Consider the following 20,507-nt stretch of genomic DNA (forward strand, 5'->3'; position numbering starts at 1 on the left):
TGATTACCAGGCTTGAGGATAGAACCCACCACCTCCAGAATATTTGGTTGGCTTGGACTCACCCTCCCCTCCCAAAAAACACACCAAGTAGCATTATATCATCCAGCGCTTGGATTTTATTATCAAAATGTCGACAGACCAATTTCCTCTCAAAAACGTGAATGTTTTGGACCGTCTGAACTTCATGTTTCAACATACACTTCTTTGTTCCTTAAAAAAATAAAACACATATTCAAACATGCCTCTTCTCCCCACAAGTGTGAAGAACAAACTTGAAAATATAAAGAGACCACAAAAGAAAAAAAAAACCACACAAATGTACAACCTGACAAAATTTAAAGCTGCAAATACATTCTTTTACCAGCGTAGGGAAAAAAACTGTTTTCAAACAATCAATACAAGCACTTTGGTCTCCTTCTACCGCACACAATTATGAATAATATAGAATTAGCAACATGCTAACACAACATTTGTCAGCATTTAAATTGGACGAGACTGATGCAAATGATCCGCTGTAGGTTTAAAGTGCACGTTTGTTTTCTTTCAATAACCAGGCTGCTTCGACGTGACGAGCTAATACTGATGCACATAAATTGACCAATCGGATTGCCTGCCCCAAACTACCATTTACATCGCCATTTGTTTTGTGTTTTGACTCGACTCGGGGGGGATATGAAGAGAAAATACTGCGGAAGACATTCTTGAATGAAATGGGCAAATAAAATAAAATAACTTGTAGATTTAAAATTAAAACTAGTCACACTTTTGGCTTCATTTACATTTCTTGTTCAACGCAACCATCCTTATTTTGTAGTCTTATTACTACCATCTTCCATATTTGTAGTTTTCTTTCTTTTTCCTAATTTCTATCTTGGTGAGTCAGCCAATTGCGAACCTGAAAATGTGGCAGGTGACTGATTTGCTGCCGATTGTTCACGTCATCCAATTACGGGATTTGTACCTGCGTTGAAAAATGTAACAGTATTATTATCAAAAGCAGGCAGAACACACGAGTACTTTTAAAACAAAATAAAAACCAAAATTACAACAGCAACAACAACAAAAAAACAGCCATGAAATATCGCACTGCACTGAGAAGCAACAAAAGCGACAAAATAATATTCAGGACAAGAAGATAAAATAACTTAAGCTCAAGGGCACAATGTGAGACGTCATAAATAGTGAAGTTAAATAAAAGGTGAAAACACTGAGCAGGTAAAATAGCTTGTTGACGGACAAAGCATGATGATACGTCGTCCTCTTCTTCTTCAGTCATCTCATTGTCACGACTTGATTTTCCACAGCTGCAAACACACACGTATGTTACACATGTACGGACACACACGCTGTTGTGTTTGCGCCTTTTTTTGTCACGCTCACCTTCAAGTTAAATCCTAACAGGTCTGAAATGACGCCCGAGACAGCGGAGAGGATGACCACCTGCGTGATGTTGTACAGCAGCGGGTTCATGGTCAAACCGTACAGCCGGAACGGACTATCCAGCTCCTGCGAAGCGACAAAGGCGGCAACGTCACCCGCGTGCACGCTTGATGACCACGCACGCGCACACACACCTTGAGTAGTTTGGTTGCCAGTTTTAAGACGTTGTTGACCAGCGTCAGATCTTCCTTCTTGTTGGGCTTCTTCTCCATCTTGAGATACAAGTTGATCTGAGACACACACACACAATCAGTACTAAGAAGCAAAGTGTGTGCGTGTGTGTGTGTGTGTGTTTTCAGCCACCTGTTCAGTGAGCAAAATGGAGGTGTTGCTGTACTTCTTGCTGGTCTCCGAGCCCAGCGTGACGAACCTGAGCAGGAAGAGCGAGAGGCTGGAGCACCAGATCACCAACTCCCAGTTGTAGTGACACTCCAGGAACGGCTCTTGCGCGTGCAGCAACTGCGTGAGGACGAACGTCAGTGGAATCGCCGTGACAAGACGGCAAGGCGCGCTCGCGCACGTTACCTGCGCGCAGCAGATGAAGACGACGGAGAGCGTCAGCAGGAAGGCAGAAGATACGATGACGTCCACGGAGCGCTGGGGGCCTCGACGCTGCAACGGAATCGTCATCGTTCAAAAGCGTTCAGCCAAAAAAATAAATAAAAAATCTCAATCAAGACTTCTTTTACTTTAAGGTATGAGCGGAGTGACAGCCACATCTTGATGTTCTGGACCTTCTTCAGTCGAAAGTGAGGAACCTCTGATTTCCTGGCTCTTCGGGCTGAAGTCAGGTGACCAAATAGTTTTGCGAACAGCAGCCTCTGAAAACCACATTTATTTCATACACTCCAGTTTGGCAACAATAAATAAATAGTCATCGTCAGTATGGTCCTCACCTGCTTGTAGGTCCTCTCGGCCACGCTCAGCAAGAAGAAGAAGAGCCAGATGAGGCACACCCGCACCATGAAGCTCAGCGTCACCATGGTGACCACCAGGGCTTCCGAGCCGGAGCCGCCGCCCAGCGCCACGGACAGCAGCTCGTTGGCTGACAGCGTGGGTAGCCGGTCCAAGTCGCTGTGCTGAGCAAGTCTGACGACACAGAAAGTAACCATCGGGGGGGGGAAAAAAAAAAAAAAAAGAATCGTACCGACTCGTCGCAAAGTAATCAAGCCACCTGTAAGCGAAGGGCGTGAGACCCAGCGTGACCGACACCAGATTCCCAAACACCTGGTAGCCAATTCCCGGAGTGTAAAGATTCACCTGGAACACGCAAACACGTTAGGATTAAATTCAAAATGAAAAAAGGTGCGTTGGTGGTGCGCTCACTCTATTCATTATCATCCCACTGATCTCCAGGACGGACATATCAGCTTTCTTGCACTCGTTCCCCTCCCAGACGATGGCGCTCACTCTCTCCAGGCCCGGGTTGGAGCTGTGGAGCCAGGGGGCGTGGCCCTGAGGAGGAACAAAAAGGTTAGTTTCCAAAAATATCAACTGGACGGTGTTGCGTTTGCTGACCTGGTGGAAAGGGTCGTCTCTGTACTCCTTCTTGGTGGGAGGACACAACGGCGCGCCTCCTCCTTCTCCGTCTGCGGAGGAGGACGATTCTCGTGTTAGGCACGCAAGCGGAAAAGTGTTTGGGGGCTCGGCGGACTCTCTGACCCGTCTCCGAGGTGCAGGACGACCTGCACTCGGCGCAGTGCAAGAAGTCCTCCCACAGCAGGTCCTCCGTCTCCGACTCGTGGCGAGTGCTCTCCGAGTCGGGCGTCCTCAGGCTGGAGCACCTGGAGCTGCAGCTGGTGCCCGACTTGGGGACATCCTGACACAAGAGAAACATTGAGATTCCGAGGTGGGGGTGGGGGGCATGGGGGGACAGGACTTGACAGACCTCCACGGTGTAGTGTTTCTTGTGGTGTGTGCTCTTGCGGTTTCGCAGCGCACAGTCGACGCTAAGTCTTTCGACTCCCCTGCGGAGGGCGATATAAGACGCCTCGGGGTCCTCCTCGCTGGACGCCTCGTCCGATGCGGGCCCCTGTGAGACACCGGCGACGTTGAGAGTCGTGACTATGTTTTCGGGGAGTCGCGCGGCGCCTCGGCTCACCTTGCCGGCGGCGGCGCTGCGGGCGGCGTGCGCCTGCGGGGGCGGCCCGCGGGCAGCCCAGCAGGCCTCGTCCAGGCGGCTCAAGAGCTCGCAGCGCTGCAGGCCTTCCTCGCTGCTGCGGTTGGTCACGCGGCCGTCCAGCGACACGTAGCCGTTGTCCGTTTCCGTCGACTTGTCAATGGACAGCTTGGACTTCTTGGACCTGGGGCAAATTGTTAAGGGTCTTACAATTCCGCGCCTCAATTGGTTCAAGCAAGAAGAAAATGCCTCACTTTGGCCACTCGGAGAGGAAGAAAGGAAATACACACCCAGCTTTACACAGATCATGCCAGAAACCGTGGAAGAGAGTGCCCAGGCTTTTTGTGGCGCTGGCAGAGTAGGAGAGCGGCGCCCCCTCCTGCGTGTTATCGGTAGTGCTAGAGCCGTCGCCTTCCCTATGCACCTCCATCTGGGAGGCCTTCCTCAACTTCCTTCAGTCGGGGGAAAGACACAGAAAGACTTAGAGGCCGCCGCTTGGGAGCCTTGCGAACCAAGCCCAATGATTGCACGGCCCATTTCGGGCGTGCGACGATCCTTCCCGAGAGAGGTGAAACGTCGAGGCGACGTTCCCAAAGTGAAAATGCAGACGCTCCAAAAACACACAAAGCGGCGTCAAACTCCAAACTTTGCAATTGTGATGGAGAGCCTGATCAATAATGATCAATTGAAAAAGAAAAAAAAATCAAAATTTGAACGAAGAGACTCTCCATGGCAAACAAGTTTTTTTCTCATCACCTGCGTCTCTTGCCGCCGAGGCCGCCGGAGGCCGGCTTGGGCGTCCGGGTGGAGACGATCTGACAGTGCACGGTGCCCAGCAGCAGCATGAGCCAGATGGCGCCCAACACCTCGGTGGCGGGGATGCCGTGAGGCTGCGGGATGCTGGCGTAGAGGAGGGCCGCCGCCGCTGTGGACATTTAGAGGAGGCGGAGTTATAAATGTTTTGAAATATTCAAACAAGCTCGCCAGGAGCCACACCTTGCAAGACGTAGAGAGCCAGCAGCAGGAGGAAGATGGCTCTGGAGGTGACCTGGATCCACCATCGGTAGAAGAAAGGGAAGAAGACCACGCGCACGATGCCCTTGCGAGTCAGCGAGGTCCACGGGCTCTCCGGTTTTGCTTTTGCAAAGGCGGAGCCTTGGGAGGGAGGCAAAATGAAAGAATGACGGCGGCGCTCGTCAGCACGCACGCGCTTAGGGTCAGCCTCTTCTCACCTCGAACCAGGTCTACGTCGATGAGGTCCGGCTTGACGTGACCTGTCTTCTTTGGCTTGTTCCTCAGGCCCTGCGGGGAGGACGCAAAAAAAAAACATCAATGAAGGCAGATTAAAAAAAAAAAAAAAAAGTTTCCATTTGGGAGGTACACGGTACTTTCTACAAGCGTTAGATGCATTCCTACTGGGTGAGTCGCATCGAGGTGCGCGTACGGAACCCACGCGACAAGATGCCGGCTGGCTTCTTCCATTTGGTCCCTGCTGCGTCACACACCAGATTTTTTTTTTTTTTTAAGTCTACTAAGCCACACCGAACCCGTGTTCAAAAGACATCAAGCACACGCCGCGTGCACGTTTGAGTCACGCGTTGTCGACTCGTTCTCCTTCAGGCCGACCCAAACGAGGGGATCGATAGTTAGATTTATCTTGGCATTGCCCTTCCAAACAAACCGCTCACTCGTGTTCTTATCTGCGAGCTATTTGCGGCTTCTTATCTTTATAACGGCCACTCGGCCGCGTCAAAAGCTTCTCGGAGACTGTGAACGGCTTCCTTAGATAAACATTGGATCAAAACCAAAAACTTTTTTTCATTTTCATTTCCACTCGGGTGTCACGTGGGCAAGCGTGGAGGGGTAAACACACCAAACACAAAGGCCCGGGCCGCTCGGGGGACGGACCAAACACAAGCGGCGCTACGTCTACGCCGCGAAGTCAGCGAGCGCACGTGCACCGCGCCGGCCGCCGCTGAATACTCACCCGGGATATAAACTGAAGACGAGGACGATTGACAGGGAGGATGGGTGAAGATGGAGAGGAGGAAGTGGGGCAGAAAGGAAATGGTTAAAAAAAAAAAAAAAAGAAGACAAACACTGGACGAGGACGGAGGTGGGAGGGAGCAGACAACTTGAAGAAAGTGAGAAAGAAAACAAATGAATGGCGGGCGGTGGCCAAAAGTAAATGGGGAGAGGAGCACCTTGATTTCCCGCTGCTCCACCGACTTCTCCCAGATCTGCTGGTCGTAGGCGCCAATCTACGAGACAAACACAAGCACAGACTCGTGAAGATTTTTCGTTTGACGACACGGATTAATTGTATTCAGACAGACACAAAAGAGTGCTGAGGCGTGCGAGCGTCATCGGTCCGTGACACGTGGAGTCAACAGACTTGGCGTGGCGTTGCCGTGGCAACAAGATAAGCCGTGAGACCTGGCAGGGTTCAACTACTTTGACCTATTTCTTCCACACAGTGCGGCGAGACTCCCGTGGTGTGCGCTGCGGCACTTGCTGAGGGTTGCCATGGCGACGCAGTCGGAGGAGTGGGGATTATGATGAACAACCCGGCGGCTAACTAGGAGCTGCTAGCGTGCAAATTAGCTCATCGGTGATCTTTTTGCGAAACCGAATGGGGCATCTCCGTGTTGTCATTTTCGGTCGACGGCAAGACAAAATGGCCGCCCCCGTGATGGATAAAGAAAAACGTGGATTTCTCTGCTGAGTTCATATTTTGCAACACTAACCGAAGTAGCACGTTTCGACGAGAGGAGGCGCAAATAAGATGTTTTGACTTGACTTCCACCTGCAATATGAAAAACATCTCACTCCAGTTTTGCATGTATGAAAAAGGAGAAGCCCACTCGTCTCTCATTCATGACTCAGCGCTTCTCCTCACGAGCTCACGCGGCAACAATTTGACTCAACAATTTGGATTGCCCGGGGAACTCCGATCACAGCTTGAATGCAGTCAGACAGATTTCGTTTTAATTGCACGTGAGTCACGTTGATGCGCGTTGTCGTCAAGCGGAGCGTGTCTGCCAGAGGAAGGGGAAAATAACGAAAGCCAAGACGGCTGAGATACACGTAAGGTGAGAGGCGAGGAAGGGGGGGAGAAGGTCGGCGGGTATCGATATTAGTCCAGCGGCGGATCGGATATCGGAAACCACGGAAAAAAGATGACACGCGACGCCGGCTTGCTGGCCCGTTTTATATTCTGAACGTGTCGGGTCCTTTGCTTTGAATGGAGATCATGCATACAGCAAATGTATTGGGACACAGGCTCGTCAATAATTAATCATCAATCAGGGGTTGGAGGAGCTGCAGAATTAAATCATCGAAGACATAAATCATCGAAGACATTTTTCAACGACTGCAGTACACAAAGTTCACAGCACGATAAGTGCAGGCCATAAAAGCAGCGTCTCACCTTTTTCTGGTACCACACCACGGCATCTTTCACTTTGGAAGCCATTTACATGTCACCTCTCGCCGTCTGGGGCATCTTAGACTGGAATGGAGAGGGGGGAGAAAAAAACAACAACAAATCACACAGGAGGGAGAGGAAGGTGAGTCCGACAGAGCAAAGCGAGCGCACACGCAATTTGGAGGCAGGCGTGTCCGGACTAAAGACGCCGGGGGGAGGGAGGGGCGGACCTGCGCGGCGAGCACACGTGTGCGCACATTTGTAACATGGTTGTACAAAATGCAGACTTGTGGTTGGAAGGCCACTCGGTCACACCACCAAGTAGGACGCTTGCAATACAATGCAGCGCAGGGCTCCGCCCTTAACATTTGGGCGTTGACACCAATTTGTTGTGCGCACAAGACGTGTCACTTTTGACAGGCACATTCTTGTTTTTTTTTTTCTTGTTACTATGTATAAAAAGTATCAGGCCGCGCCACAAGCCACTTCCAACCCCACCCTGTTGTGTTGACGCCAACGTCGGCATTCAACAGGTGCCGAATGGTGGACCCCCGCCGCTGGGATGATGTCATGCATTTAAAGGAAGGCTGGACTTTGTGCTGAAGCAGGAACGATGACACAAGGCTATGTGACGGCCAACCGGATCGAGGATGTTTTTCTTAGCCGGGGGGGATATCTCAAAATTACAAACCCTCAAAATGATTTGAAGAAAGCTGAGAAAGCTTCACTACATGTTTCCGAGAGGGGACATGTGGAAATGCTGAAGAAAATTGTCGGGAAATACAAAAAAAAAAAAGGGGGGGTCTGAGCATTCCTCAAGGGGGCAGTGCCCCCACTAGTGCCACAACAAGCAGGAAGGAAGCCAGCTAGTTGAAATTTGAAGATGTGGTCAGCAAGTGTCTGGCTCCTTCCTTGTTCTTGTCACTTTTCTCATAAAGGTCTTCCTCTACTGTGAAGCGTCGCACGCTGACCGTAACATGGAGTGCATTGCCATCTCGCCGCGAGATAAGCGTGATAAAGCGCACGCGGCAAGGCCGTGCTCGCTCGGTCAAGAGCGGTGGGGAGTGCCCGAGTGCCTGTCTATCTTGACACAACAGGCGGAAAGAAAAAGACATTTATAGCAACGGGAAGACTGTCCGGCCAGAAGTCGTCTGAACTTCTAATCCTCCAAGCTTAAGGCACTTAAAGGCAGAAACGGTTGGCTGCAACTCCGCTTCACCAGTTGGCCTAATATGGCCTCAAAATTGCAGATTGTGCACTCATTTAAGAGGGAAAACACAGCAGGACCCTAAAAAAAAAAAAAAATGTTCCCAAAATACACTGCGGCTTTGGGTGTGTATTTCGGGAGCACAAGCAGACGTTTTAATGCACTCAAGTCACATGACACCAAACACAAAGTGCAGCACACTGGCCGGTTCCATAGAAATTCAGTCGAGAGGAAAAAAATAAACAACTGCTGTGCACACATCGGGGAGGCCGTTAAGAGCAAAGTCATCCCGAGCCTGGGGGAAACCAACACTAAGGATACAAATGGGACAAGCCTCACATGGAACATTCCACTGACGGAGAGCTTTTAACTTGCAAACGATGTCAAGACTCCTTTTAACCTGTGTTGGATTTTGATGGCATGAAAAATAATGCGTGCAAAGTGTCATGGAAACGCATGAAAGGAGGCAGATAAACAAGGGCGGGGCACGAGACGGAATTTATTTCATACACAATGCGAGTCATAATTGGGTTATGCAATGGAGAACGATACTTTAATTGACACTTTTGGACGAGTTCGAGTTAACTCAGCTAAGTGGAACCTGAGCTGTCACCCCCCCCCCCCCCCTTTCCTGTGGCTGCTCTATATTTCATGATGGGTGCCGGTTACATCTCTTGTGCCACATTGGAAAAAGCGCCGGGCTGCCAAATGAAGGCGGGCGAGCCAAATAAGCACAGGCGCACCCCAATGATGGGTCGAGACTTTCCGTCCGGCCCGCTATGGGGACAGGGGTGGACTCGTATCCTCTGAAATTGACTTCCGGTCAGCCGACAGCACGTGGGCAAAAGTATTGGGACAGTAGCAATGTGAATTAACATACCAGCGGTGGTGAAAAGTCTTGACGCTGGGATTGTCAGGCTCCAGGCGGTGACTCTGCACAAGAAATGAGCATCACACATCAATGATTTGATATTTGGGGACAATAGCGACTCAGCTTTTCTGCTAGGGACAACAGCGAGAAAAAAAAGAAAAGAAAAAAAGGGGATGCTTCCTCCTACGTTCACACTTTGAACATCTGCAGCTGTGAGACAAGGCAGCGGGCGGGTGATGTAACAGTAATGCAGCAAGTGATGTAACCGGCCCAGCGGCGCGACGGGCTCGCTCGGCCAGGCATCGCAGGTGCCCGACGACAACTCAAAAACAAATACAACGCAATAAGTGACCATTAATCGCAATCCATTGTATCCATGGCAACTAACATCGTATGCCAATCTCACAGCTTGCACAGCGGCTCGCACTAACAAGTTGAGATTATTTTTTTGGAGTGTTAATTGTTAGTCTAACCTTCCATCTGACACACCTAGTTGTCCCACACTATGACAGAAGAAGCATTCAGTAAGCACCGACTAAATAAAAGCCGTGCCATCCCGTCACCTTTTGACCTCACCCAACAAACAATCTTCCCTGACAACTTAATCCCTTTGAGGAAAACAAAAATAGTCTCAATCTACACAAACTTTGGAAAGGAAACATTTTCAAGTATGAGAACACAACCTTAAGAGTTTACCTTTAGGCAACGTTGTCCGTGTCATGGGTAATCTAGTAAATCAGCTTCACAGCAAACTCTTATCAATCCAATACGTTGAAGTGCAAGTGCAAAGATACAGATGTAAACAACGGTTCCTTTTTGCCCTTTTAAAGCGTGATGTACAATAAAAACAGTCAACGAGCAACGCGCACACAACGTGTTCTTCTCCTTTATCCCTTTTCTAAGCGTTTTCTAAGCGCCCCCCCTCCCTGCAAAATGAGAAGCTAGCTCGGGAGCTAACTAGCCAGACGGCTATGCTACCCGGCGGCCACAAAGACCCCCCCCCCCCCCCCCCCCCCCTCCCATTCTTGACCCAGACATGCAACTGGCGGGGGCTGCAGCGTCTTACCTCGCTGACGGTCAAAGTTGCTCCCGCCGCACACAATGGATGAAAAGAAAAGCTTTACGCGTGGAGCTAGCCAGCCCGGTCCGTGGTGTTCAGAGGCGGCTCGGCATCAGCTCACTGGTTCAGCTTGTTGAGCTCCTCTGAAGCTGAGTGACGAGCAATGCAAAAATACAAGTTCACTTCACTCGCCCCGACCGTAAAGTCTCACTTAAAGACGCCTCCACATTTTCAGCAGTCTTAGTGTGTCCGTGGAGAAACAAAACACGTCATAAGTGCGACTCACCATCATTAAACCGCTTTAAACCGCATAAAAAAATGTAAGAAGACAGTGGATTGTCTACCTCTAGCGGACATTATTAATTCCTGCAGGTGAAAAAGAATTGCCCTGCGTCACGAGCACGGGGACTATGGTGAAAGCGCTTGCGTGACGCAAGAGCTTGCTAACCAATCAGGATTCAGAGTGGGCGTGCCAATCACGGATAACGGATCTACTTTCGCTCGCCCATCTTCCAGCGGTCGTCAGTCCAAAACCTTCGGAAAACAATCCATTTTTGAATAAAAAAAAAACAAAAAACATTCAAAGAGTGATGATGTAGGCCATACGGGAAGATGGAGAGGCTGGTCACCGATGTAGGAACACGCTGAGTGAGTGACATCGTCTGCGGCTAGCTTCATGCTAATGTGCTATGAGAGCTAGGTTAGCATTTTAAATATTACTTTGTGTTTGCATGTGCACAAATGGATTCCAATAATAAAACCCTGTCTCGATTGACAATACATTTAGTCATCTTATTGCGTATTTGACAGTGACATTTTTGAAATGTTATTCCATCCTAGCCTGTTTGTCTCCTGCCTTGCCAAGTCAAGATGTCCCTGGCGCAGAGGGTCTTGCTGACCTGGGTCTTCACCTTGGTCTTCCTCATCATGCTCGTACTGAAACTGGATGGGAAGGTAGGACATCATGTACTTGCAGAAATTACAAATATGCAAGAATGATGAATCGTTAATGTGGACTTCAGGTGCAGTGGAACTGGTTCCTCATCTTCTTGCCGGTGTGGGTCTTCGATGGCATCCTGCTCCTCATGCTCACCATCAAGATGGCCGGTCGCTGCAAGCCAGGTTTTGACCCGCGGAACGGCTCACCGGACCTGCGTCTGCGCGCTTGGTACCTGGCGGCCATGCTGCTCAAGCTGGCCTTCTGCCTGACGCTGTGCGCTAAGCTGGAGAAGCTGGCAGAGGTGAAGCTCACGTTGGTGTGCATTCCACTGTGGACCATGCTGCTGGGAGCGCTGGTGGAGCTTGGCTTCAATATCTTTCCAGAGAGGAGAGAGGCCTGACAAATGATGGAACAAAAAAAAAATAAAAAAAATAGACTACTAAAAATTAGACTACTTTGAACAACACACTGGATGATTACTTTTATTTGTTCCCATTATGTTGAATATTTGTGATTTGAGAATGTTTATTTTGCACAATTTTAAAGCTCAATTTTGCATCCAAAGTCAAGTACTGTATTAAGTAGCTGAAGTTCCACATTGTCAACCGACTAAATGTGACGTGCTGTTTAGAAATGACCCTGAATTTAATGAACAAACAATGAATGATACTTATTATGTCTCATAGATGAATTGCATTATTTTGCACTGTGCCAATGTAAATAAATGATAATGCAGTCAATGCGTTGTGGCTCATCAGCAAGAAATAGAAACAATATGCTGACCGAAAGAAAGACATTGAACTTCTTCTGAGAATGTCAATATTTCATCCAGTGAGCCTTTTATTAGTTTGGCTCTTATTTATTTAAAGTAGAAACCCTTCTACGCGTTTGTCTTTACAAAACCTCTTATATACACTACAGTGCTGACAGTGAAAAAGAAAATGGCTAAAATCAAATAGAAAAACACACAATTGATAAATAATCCTGAAAAAAACAAGTCCCTGAAGACTTTCTACGGTCATTGCGAGTTTGAACACAAATAGAAAGATCATGTCAGGTTTTTCCATTTCTGGCTGACCACACCTGAACTGTTTAAAAAAAAAAAAAAAAAAGCTTCATATTGTCCTTCACCTCTCAAGTGAAGCCTTCTGCAAAAAATAGATGAGAACTAGCTTACATTTTGGAAATATTTGCCACTCTAGCTGCGAGACTAAATGGCAGAAAACACAACTCGGCTTGCTGACCATTTTTTAAGGCTTTGGTCTAATTTTCCAGTGTGTGTGGGCGAGGGGGGGTCAAAGTGGGAAACTTTGGGATGATGAAGCAACACAACAAAATCTCTGTGTGAACATTCCATAGTTTACAGTTGAGGACAGGCACTCGGGGGGGGGGGGGAATGTCGTGGGCTACATTAGCAAGTGGGGAGGAAGCGACAGGAAACATTCCACGACTGTGCGACAACAAGAGACAAATAGTTTCAAAATTTGGAAGCAGAATGTCCGTCACTAAGCGCTTTTGGAAGTCGACATTCGTGATGAGCTTAAAAACCATCTTGGCGGTGTGTGCATAAAAATCTCGGAAGAACACAACATCTCCCCTGTGGACCGCCGGAAATGACGTGGATGTACGCCGAAGAGGTTGAAAAACGGGTCACTTTTCACTCGGCAGTTTCGAGAGTGCATGATTATGACTCATAATAATTATTCGTCGGGCTACCTGCCATTTGTGACATCGGCCGGTAAGACAACATGGCAACGGCTGAAACCGTGGGCGACGCCTCGATTTAAAAATAGTAACATCTCGGGAGGAAGTGTTATCATATTACGTAATATTGTCTCGGCCATTGTATTACAACACGGGGCGAGTGTTGTGTAAGGTGGCGGGTTTTTCTTGTTTTTGTTTCATAAAACGTCTCGGGCACAATTGGAAGCATTAGCTGCAAGTTGAACGGTAAAACGTCAATCTTCCAAAATGAGACTCGGCTTACCTGGTTTATAACACTTTTCAAAGCATACTGGGATTTTTGAAAACCACTTTCCTTTTTACATCATTTTACAACACCAGCAAAAGGAAAGCTGTACAATTTAATCTGGGAAAACCAAATTGTTAGGTAGAAAAGCCCTAGAGACTCCGCTCCTCTTCCTCCTCGTTGTTTGGGGGGAGTGGGGGGAGAGGGGGAGGCGGCGGGGGAGAGGCAGAAGAGGAGGGCGGTGGCGGGGGAGGCGGGGCGAAGGTGTGAGGTGGAGGATGGAGAGGCGGGGCCGGTGCCATGGGTTGGTAATGGGGGGGAGGAGGGTGGTTGGGGAAGGGCTGGGAGGGGAGGAAGGGGAGCGTGGGGTAATGTGGGGGGTAGAAGGGCTTGGGGTGAGGGTGGAAGTGGTGGGGGGACATGAGGGGGGCCATTTGGGGGTAGTAGTGCTGGGTCTGGGTGGTGGCGTCACCCGGGTGTGGGGGGGGCAGGTGCAGTGGGCTGATGTGAACTGGGTGGGGAGGCGGCACCTGACTGAGGAAGGGGGGAGGAGGTCTGTGGGGGAGGTGCGAGTGAGGCAGGAGCGGCGAATAGGAAGGGGGGAACATTTGGGGGAGGTGGTGGGGAGGTGGCATGGGGGGAGGATATTGCTGCAGGTGGTGAGCGTGCACGAACGTCCGGGGGCTCATGTCCACGCCGTGAGTCCACTTTTCTGTCGGCGCGTGAGTCCGTGCGTCGCCATAGGAACCGAGGTGGGCGTGGAAGTCCAAGGACGCGGGAGCCCGCCGGTCGGCGCCCGCTTCCGGGTTGAAGCGCGGCGAGTCTTTGTCCTTCTGAGGGGAGGGGGCCACACGGGAAGACGTGGATTCCGGGGAAGGGTGCGGGTGAGAGTCTGGCGGGGGCTTGGGGCTCTGCGATGAAGACGAGGCGGAGGAGGAAGGGCTGGCAGCAGCTAGCGGGTGGCGTAAAGACGAGGAGTGCGGCGAGGCGGTCATTGGGGACAACGGAGACGAGCTGGAAGACGGCGTGGTGGCGCTTGGCAGATGACGATGATGAAAGTTGTGATGAGTGTTTTTTGTGGCTTTTCTGTCAGGCTGGTGAGGGCGAGGTGATGAAGGTTTGCTCCTTTTGGGCAGCTCTGCTGTGACTCGGCTCGGCGGCGACTGTGGACGTTTGGGCCTCGCGTCATCCTGTGCAACCTCCTTCTCCTCCGGCTTGTCGCTCGCTCTCGCTTGCGAGTCCACTGAGCGCATCGGCGGCGGACAATCAGAAGGCGGCAGATCTTCCAGTGTTGGCAACGTCCTGTTCCTGGCTGCACCCAACTCCTCCTCTTCCTCCTCTACTTTGATCCTCTCCTGTTCCTCGCCCTTGGTTTCTTCCATCAGGTCCAGCTCCTCCTCTTCCTCCTTCACTTCCTCTCCCTGGCCTCCCTGCTCGTACTGCCGTAAGCGGACGTGCCAGGCCAGGCTGCAGACGGCCGACACGGTCTTGAACTGGTGGACCACGTTGCGCGGGATGAAGTAGACGTCGTCGTGACACAGCCGGATGCGGGCGTAGCGGATGCCCTCCCGACGAAGCTGGTTCAGCTTGGCATCGTCCACCCATTGCACACACTAGGAGAACGATACAACAGGATGGCGGCATCGTGGGATTAAAACCTTGAAAATTCAACCTTATCATAGTCAAGATACTTGATTTGTTTGAAGACCTGCGAGAGCGGCGGTTCATAAAGATCCAACTGCAGCCGCTGAACCACGTACGGGAAATCGGCGGCGTGGAAGCACACCACGTCTTTGGTTACGCGAGGAGGGTCCAAGCTGCAAAGGAACGCAGATGTCACGTCAGCGTCCGTCCGTCCGTCCGTACTTACTTACCCTTCTTTGTAGCAGACGGCCTTCAGCACCCCCACCGCCGCCGTGGTCTGGCGCTCGAAACCCTGGCCGATGTGGTCGGCGTGGGCCCGGGTCCTGTCTTCAAAGAGCATCTCCCTGGGCTCGCTGGTCCTGGGAAGGGACTGGAGGAGGTTCTTCACCTCGTTGGTGGAGCTGTGAAGGAAACTAAATCTAGTAGTAAAACCCAATAAAAAGTGGAAACTGTTCTGGCGGTCTTCTTACCGTTTTCTCTTGAAAGGAGACTTTGGTATGTCGGCCACCGGGATCATCTGCTCTCCCGGCCTCACCCACATGATGGGCCCGTCGTCGCTCTCGTCGGGGCTCATCAGGCTCAGGCTGGACATGGTCCCCCATGGAAGTGTGCGCTGGGGAAAAAAATAATAAAAATAATCACATCCGTTTGCCACCCAACTTGTGCAAAGTAACATTTGCGCGTGCTTTGTTTATTCAGCAGGCAAGGGACTCACCTTCAGGAAGGGCGACCCCTCCAGCATGCCGAGGAATTCCGGAAAGAAATTGCCCGCCTCCTCATCCACGGCTCCCACCAGGCTGATCTGCCTCATCGCCCCGGCTCGGTACGTGCCGTGGCTGTAAGTTCTCTTCACCTGCGGCGACGACAAGCAAGCGTTTTGGACCTTGCGTCAAGATTTTGGCTGATGATGTAAAATGCCAGCAAGATGAGGAGCTTCAAGGGGGTGTGCCCGCTTTTTTTTTCTTCTATTTTTTATTTTTATATCCGCTGTACTTAAAATAGTCAATGACCTAGATACTGAAGGATCAGGTTTTTCAAACGACCTCATAAATGCAGTTCGTGCAACAACCTCCGCCTCACCTCTGAGCGGTTTTATGCGCTCGCTTGTGGTCGCGGATGTGGCTCAACGGGACTAAGTCCATTCGAGCACTGCGTCACAACAAAGCCGGCGCGTCGCCCAACACACATTTTATTACATAATCCCTCCGCCGTGCTTGGCGACAAATGAGTTGCTCGAATGCGCTCAGAGTAAAAGCGCCGCATTAGCCCGCCGGGCGCCTTTTATTGATTCTCGGCGAATGGTCAAAAAGAAACACGGCTGGGGACTTTACCTGAGAGTAGAAATTCGCCATTGTGGTGGTTTCGATGTCCTTCTTTCCCAGGATCTCCATTTTGACCGGCGCTGATGAGAACTTGGTGGAAAAGTAGTCCAGGAAGTCGGGCAGGTAGGAGGCTTCTCCGTGGACGATGCCCATGACGTAATGAGCGGCCTAGGACGCACAGATAAAAAAAATGTAGTCTTTGCCATTTATAATGACATTGTATCACGTACCTGCGCCGAGTCCTCGCTGAAGGCCAGCGTGACAAACTCCTGGGCGAATCGCCGCCTCTGGGCCGCCGAGAGTGAGGCCAGCTGCGAGGCGTAGGTGTGGGCCACCAGAGCGCCGCCGTTGGGCTGCGTCTCGATGTGGATGTAAGGGGCGAACTCCAGGCCCGAAAGGCCGGGATGGATGTGGCGCCCCGGGCTCTTGTGCGGGGACGAGTTGACGTACGGCGAGTGCAGGTGGGCGCTCTTGTTGTTGGGCGGGGGGTGAACGGGCAGGGGCAGTTTAAACGGGGACGCCGCGGCGGTGGAGGAATTGTCGAGGTGAGGCGGCGGGGAGGGCAAGAGGAGCAAGCCGGCGCAAACGGTTTGGCACGAGCGGTGGTACATCTTCACGCGCTTGTGCTTCTCCCCCTCTTTGTGTTTCTTCTTCTTTTTCTTCTTGACTTTTTTGATTTGCAGCTCCGAGTCCAGCTCGGCTTGGACGCCTCCATCTGTCGGGGGGGAAACGAGTCAGCCGACCGTGAGACGTTTTTGCGGTCGAGCCGGTGACTGCTTGCGATCGACTTTGTCATTTCTTACACGCCGACCCCGCAACCCACTGGCGGATTTTCTTCCGCAGAACTGAACCGAGGCATTTACAAGTCATCAAATAGCGTGAAATGGAAAGCCTGGAGAGCGGCTGATACGAGTCAGGCCGCATCTCCTGAATTGCCGCGGGCTTTTTGTTATTTATGCGCCTCGTGCGGTCTGTTCACGGAGGCGGGGACTCGCCCGCGCGTCTGTGGCAATTGTTCACCCAAAGTGGACAGGTAGTAGAAAAAGATAGCAAGGCGGGATATATGTGCTGCCGCGTCAGCAATCTTGCGCAGTCTCTTTTTTTTTTTTTTTTGATGGCACATAACACGGCAATGAGACGGCCTGAGCGCACACTGTAATACAATGTGTGTGTGTGAGAGAACAATAAAGAGAGCAACAGAGCGAGGATTTGCACACAAGCTACTAATCCAAAAGCTCTTTAGGTCCCCCCCCCCGACACACAAGCGCCCTCCCCCAATTCCCCTTTCTGCGAATCCACACACTTCCCCCCCGAAAGTGTCCTCGAGCCCCAACAGAAAATTATTTGGAAGCAAACGATACGATCGACGCTGGTGAGTGGTTGTGCTTTATTTCGGGATAACCGATCAAACCAAAACATTGATGTTATTGTTATTATTAAAATGCAGATTCATTTATTACTTGTGTGTATGTGTTACAAAAAAAATGCATAAGAGGACTTGGAGGGGAAAAAAAAGAAAAGTGCAACCCACTAGTCGACATTAAACAGCATCTGATGCGTTCCCACACACAAACGCGATAACAAATGGCCTCGGCGCTCGTAAAGCAGCCGCTTGCCGCTTATTGATTTCCTTTCGTCGTTTCCTCCGGCCGCCGATGGCCCCCGCTTCAGCAGTAAACTAGAACTGATAAGATCCCCCCCCCCCCCTTTCCGCTCCGAACGGACTTGGAAAAATAAACACTCCTTTGGATGCGTCAAATTCACGCCTGCTTTCTATTTGGCTCACATGACTGGCGAGTTGCCTCGGAAGCAACATTTAATGCCTGATAGTTTTTTTTTCTTCTCATCAAAAAAAGAAAAAAGAAGAGCCCCACAAGGACAGAATTATCTACGGTTAATTTGATGTGCAGCCACCGGCTATGAATGTATGAGAGACCTTCAAATGCCTCCCCCGTTCGGTTACAAATTTTTGATGGTGGCAAAAAAAGAAAATCCATATCTACCTTTAATGGGCTGCTTGACCTCTCCATTCTCCCGCTTGATGTCGTTCATCACTTTGTGCTTCTTCTTCTCCTCACGCTCCTGGTCTTTAGTCTTGTCCTTGTTCAGGAGTTCTGCGGGAACAGAAAGGAAGTGATATTTTATCATAAATAAAAAAAAAAAAAAAGGTTCAATCCCTTGTACGCAAGATTAAAGCGAGACTTGCTATGATGCATGATCACAGCACGCAATGCTCCCTGGAATATTGCAATATGCTTATGATATTTTATGACTGTAACATGCAATTCCAAGGTGACATCGAGCAGCATTTTTTTTCCCACCCTGAGAAAAAAATACGTTTTTTTCCCCCCCCTCCCCAGACTCATGGAGAGCACGGACGTGCGGAGTGTGAAAGTGAACACGGCGGGGTTGCGGCCGCCGCTCGCACCATCAAAGTGGAAAATGCTTTCATGGAGGCTTAAAAAGAAAGCTTGAAGGGGCAATGGGAGAAGAGGCGCAATGACGCTCCTTCCATTTTAAAATATACCGTTTGACATTTTAGTGGATCCTTTCGCTTCCACTTTGCGTGCGGGTGTCGGACTTGCCTTGCATGGTAACATATAGGGGTCAGAGGTCAATGTGTGGCACGAGTTCCCTTCAAGACTAAAGTCAGTAAGTTAATAACGGCGCTGAAGAATTTCGGAAGGGCACGATTTGACCGCGGCCACTTCGTAAAAGCTGACAGCCCGCGTGAATATTTAATCGTATTTTGACATCTTGAGTGCGGTTGTGTCCACAACGCATCTCAGGACAGCTGCCATGACTGTTAACAGCGCGACCTCTTAAACTAACCAACTGGAAAAGGGTGACATCATTCACGCGGCAACGCTCGCGTACATAAACACCCGATTGGCCTCGAATGATGTAAATCCTTTAGCATAAAAGACACAATGGTGTCCATCCTCTGCAGATTTGGATCACGAAAAGAAGATTAAGACTTCCTCCTGAGAAAGCCACAAGACAGCACAGATAAAACGATGTCTTCATGGACCAGGACAAAGCCGTGATTCTGGATTCAGCGGTTGTCGACCTAGTAGGAGATGAAAATGGAACTTTTCCAAGAGAAAGTTTAACAAGCCGATCGCCTCTCCAAAAAATATTTGCTACTGTACAGCAACGTTGTCTAAAAGACATTTTGTTGACATGATTGCTGAAGGTTAGGAAAACAAAACGTGTCTAAAGTAACCGAGCATGAATGGAGCGGAGGGGGGCGTGGTGCTCTACCAAAACAACACTTGGTCCATAATGGCGGGCGCCTGTCATCGTGTTATGACAGCGGCGTGTACTTTGAATACACTCCGACAATCGAGGCACAATTCGACGTTAAATACCCCGCGGGTGTTAAACCGACGGTCACATGACACATTGGCTTTGTTTGTTTTGATTATTTTATGATCTATACGTTAGCTACCACCGCGAGGGTTCAGCGAGAGCTGGCAGCCATTAGCCGAGGGGGGGGGGGGCTTTGTGGCGTAAACACCCCCCTTGTGTTCCAGTCCAGCCAGTTTGACGGGCTCCCTTTCAAAACGTCCGAAAACGGGACTGTCCAGACGAATTAGGCGGCAGACTAGTGCACTCTCTCGTTAAGGGGGAGGGAACATGCCAGACAAGTGGCTGAATGTAACACTTTGGAAAATAAGAGTTGACTCAACTTAATCGAATTGTTGAGTGAAAGATTGTGTCAAAGACACCGTGGCCTACCTTTATGTGGCAACGCGACATCCCCATTTTGTCTTTTGATTGGAGAAATGTGGTCGAATCTGCCAATGTCGTTGTTAGCGGGCGTCACGAAGAGTTTCTTTTTCGCGTCTCCCTTCTCGCGCTGTTTATCCTTGCTCGGCTTCTTGATTTTAGGCGCCTTGTGGAGGAAGAAATCGCTCTGCTTCAAGATTTTGTGCCCAGTAGCGACTGCCGCTTGGCTTCCGCCGATTGTGTGGACCAAAGCGGCGCTGGCGTTGGCCGGGCTGAGGCTCCACAAACCCGCCGCGAGACACGGTTGCTTCGTCGGCTGCTGGAGTTTCTCCTTGCCGCCACAGTTGCCTCCCAGCAGCCCTCCATCCCGGACGACTTTCTTTGGTTTGACGCTCCTCTCCTCGACTCGGAGCTTCTTGGGCGGCGGCGCGTTCAAGTCTCGCGAAGACTGCGGGCGGTTTTCGGACTTGGGGAGCGGGTTTGCAACGGGGGCGGTCGCCGCGGCTCCGCTGCTGAAGCGAACGGAGCTCGGCGAGTCCGCCATCTTGAGGCTTCTCTCGCTAGTATTTACTCGCTCCGCTCAACTGGCGCGAGACGTGCGGAGAGGCGGGGGCGGGGCTTGACTCGCTTTGATTGACAGATCCGGAGGGGGCGCTTTACAGTGCAGATAATACAATACTACGTCAAACTCAATAGTAACAACTAAATTGTAATTTTTTCCCCCCCTTAGAATTGTACTAATTTATCCCAAACCGCACGTTGCCACTATTTTACCG

At 50.4% G+C, this 20,507-nt stretch overlaps 3 protein-coding genes across 9 annotated transcripts; 1 reads left to right on the plus strand and 2 right to left on the minus strand.

The window, feature by feature from the left end:
* Positions 1-88: 88 nt before the first annotated feature.
* LOC119117530 (putative homeodomain transcription factor 2) lies at positions 89-10,462 on the minus strand. 5 transcript variants are annotated; one of them, XM_037243863.1, is made up of 21 exons: positions 10,131-10,460; positions 9,074-9,126; positions 6,990-7,070; positions 5,764-5,820; positions 5,547-5,558; positions 4,792-4,861; positions 4,556-4,714; positions 4,316-4,484; positions 3,850-4,011; positions 3,542-3,743; positions 3,329-3,472; positions 3,103-3,259; positions 2,959-3,029; positions 2,767-2,895; positions 2,615-2,700; positions 2,337-2,529; positions 2,130-2,261; positions 1,744-2,052; positions 1,575-1,670; positions 1,381-1,506; positions 89-1,304 (listed from the first exon to the last, which is right to left on the minus strand). In XM_037243863.1, the coding sequence occupies exons 3-21, from the start codon at positions 7,032-7,034 to the stop codon at positions 1,284-1,286; spliced, it is 2,340 nt and encodes a 779-aa protein (XP_037099758.1). In that variant the 5' UTR covers positions 7,035-7,070; positions 9,074-9,126; positions 10,131-10,460; the 3' UTR covers positions 89-1,283. The 5 variants fall into 5 exon arrangements, with proteins under 5 accessions (XP_037099758.1, XP_037099757.1, XP_037099761.1 ...); XM_037243862.1 differs by having other exon boundaries at positions 1,744-1,899; positions 1,966-2,052; positions 3,329-3,743; positions 10,131-10,458; XM_037243866.1 differs by lacking the exon at positions 5,547-5,558 and having other exon boundaries at positions 1,744-1,899; positions 1,966-2,052; positions 10,131-10,456.
* A 111-nt stretch (positions 10,463-10,573) lies between these two features.
* Positions 10,574-12,162, plus strand: LOC119117531 (transmembrane protein 60-like). 2 transcript variants are annotated; one of them, XM_037243869.1, is made up of 3 exons: positions 10,574-10,824; positions 10,965-11,078; positions 11,147-12,162. In XM_037243869.1, the coding sequence occupies exons 2-3, from the start codon at positions 10,995-10,997 to the stop codon at positions 11,462-11,464; spliced, it is 402 nt and encodes a 133-aa protein (XP_037099764.1). In that variant the 5' UTR covers positions 10,574-10,824; positions 10,965-10,994; the 3' UTR covers positions 11,465-12,162. The 2 variants fall into 2 exon arrangements, with proteins under 2 accessions (XP_037099764.1, XP_037099762.1); XM_037243867.1 differs by having other exon boundaries at positions 10,574-10,772.
* LOC119117528 (lysine-specific demethylase RSBN1L-like) lies at positions 11,891-20,312 on the minus strand. 2 transcript variants are annotated; one of them, XM_037243854.1, is made up of 9 exons: positions 19,741-20,312; positions 18,003-18,113; positions 16,230-16,714; positions 16,009-16,167; positions 15,393-15,530; positions 15,148-15,290; positions 14,908-15,090; positions 14,742-14,850; positions 11,891-14,646 (listed from the first exon to the last, which is right to left on the minus strand). In XM_037243854.1, exons 1-9 carry the CDS (start codon positions 20,273-20,275, stop codon positions 13,186-13,188), a joined length of 3,324 nt encoding a protein of 1,107 aa, XP_037099749.1. In that variant the 5' UTR covers positions 20,276-20,312; the 3' UTR covers positions 11,891-13,185. The 2 variants fall into 2 exon arrangements, with proteins under 2 accessions (XP_037099749.1, XP_037099750.1); XM_037243855.1 differs by having other exon boundaries at positions 14,908-15,078; positions 19,741-20,311.
* Between the last annotated feature and the right edge of the window lie 195 nt (positions 20,313-20,507).

This window comes from Syngnathus acus, chromosome 23, assembly GCF_901709675.1.
Source record: "Syngnathus acus chromosome 23, fSynAcu1.2, whole genome shotgun sequence".
Taxonomy (NCBI): domain Eukaryota; kingdom Metazoa; phylum Chordata; class Actinopteri; order Syngnathiformes; family Syngnathidae; genus Syngnathus; species Syngnathus acus.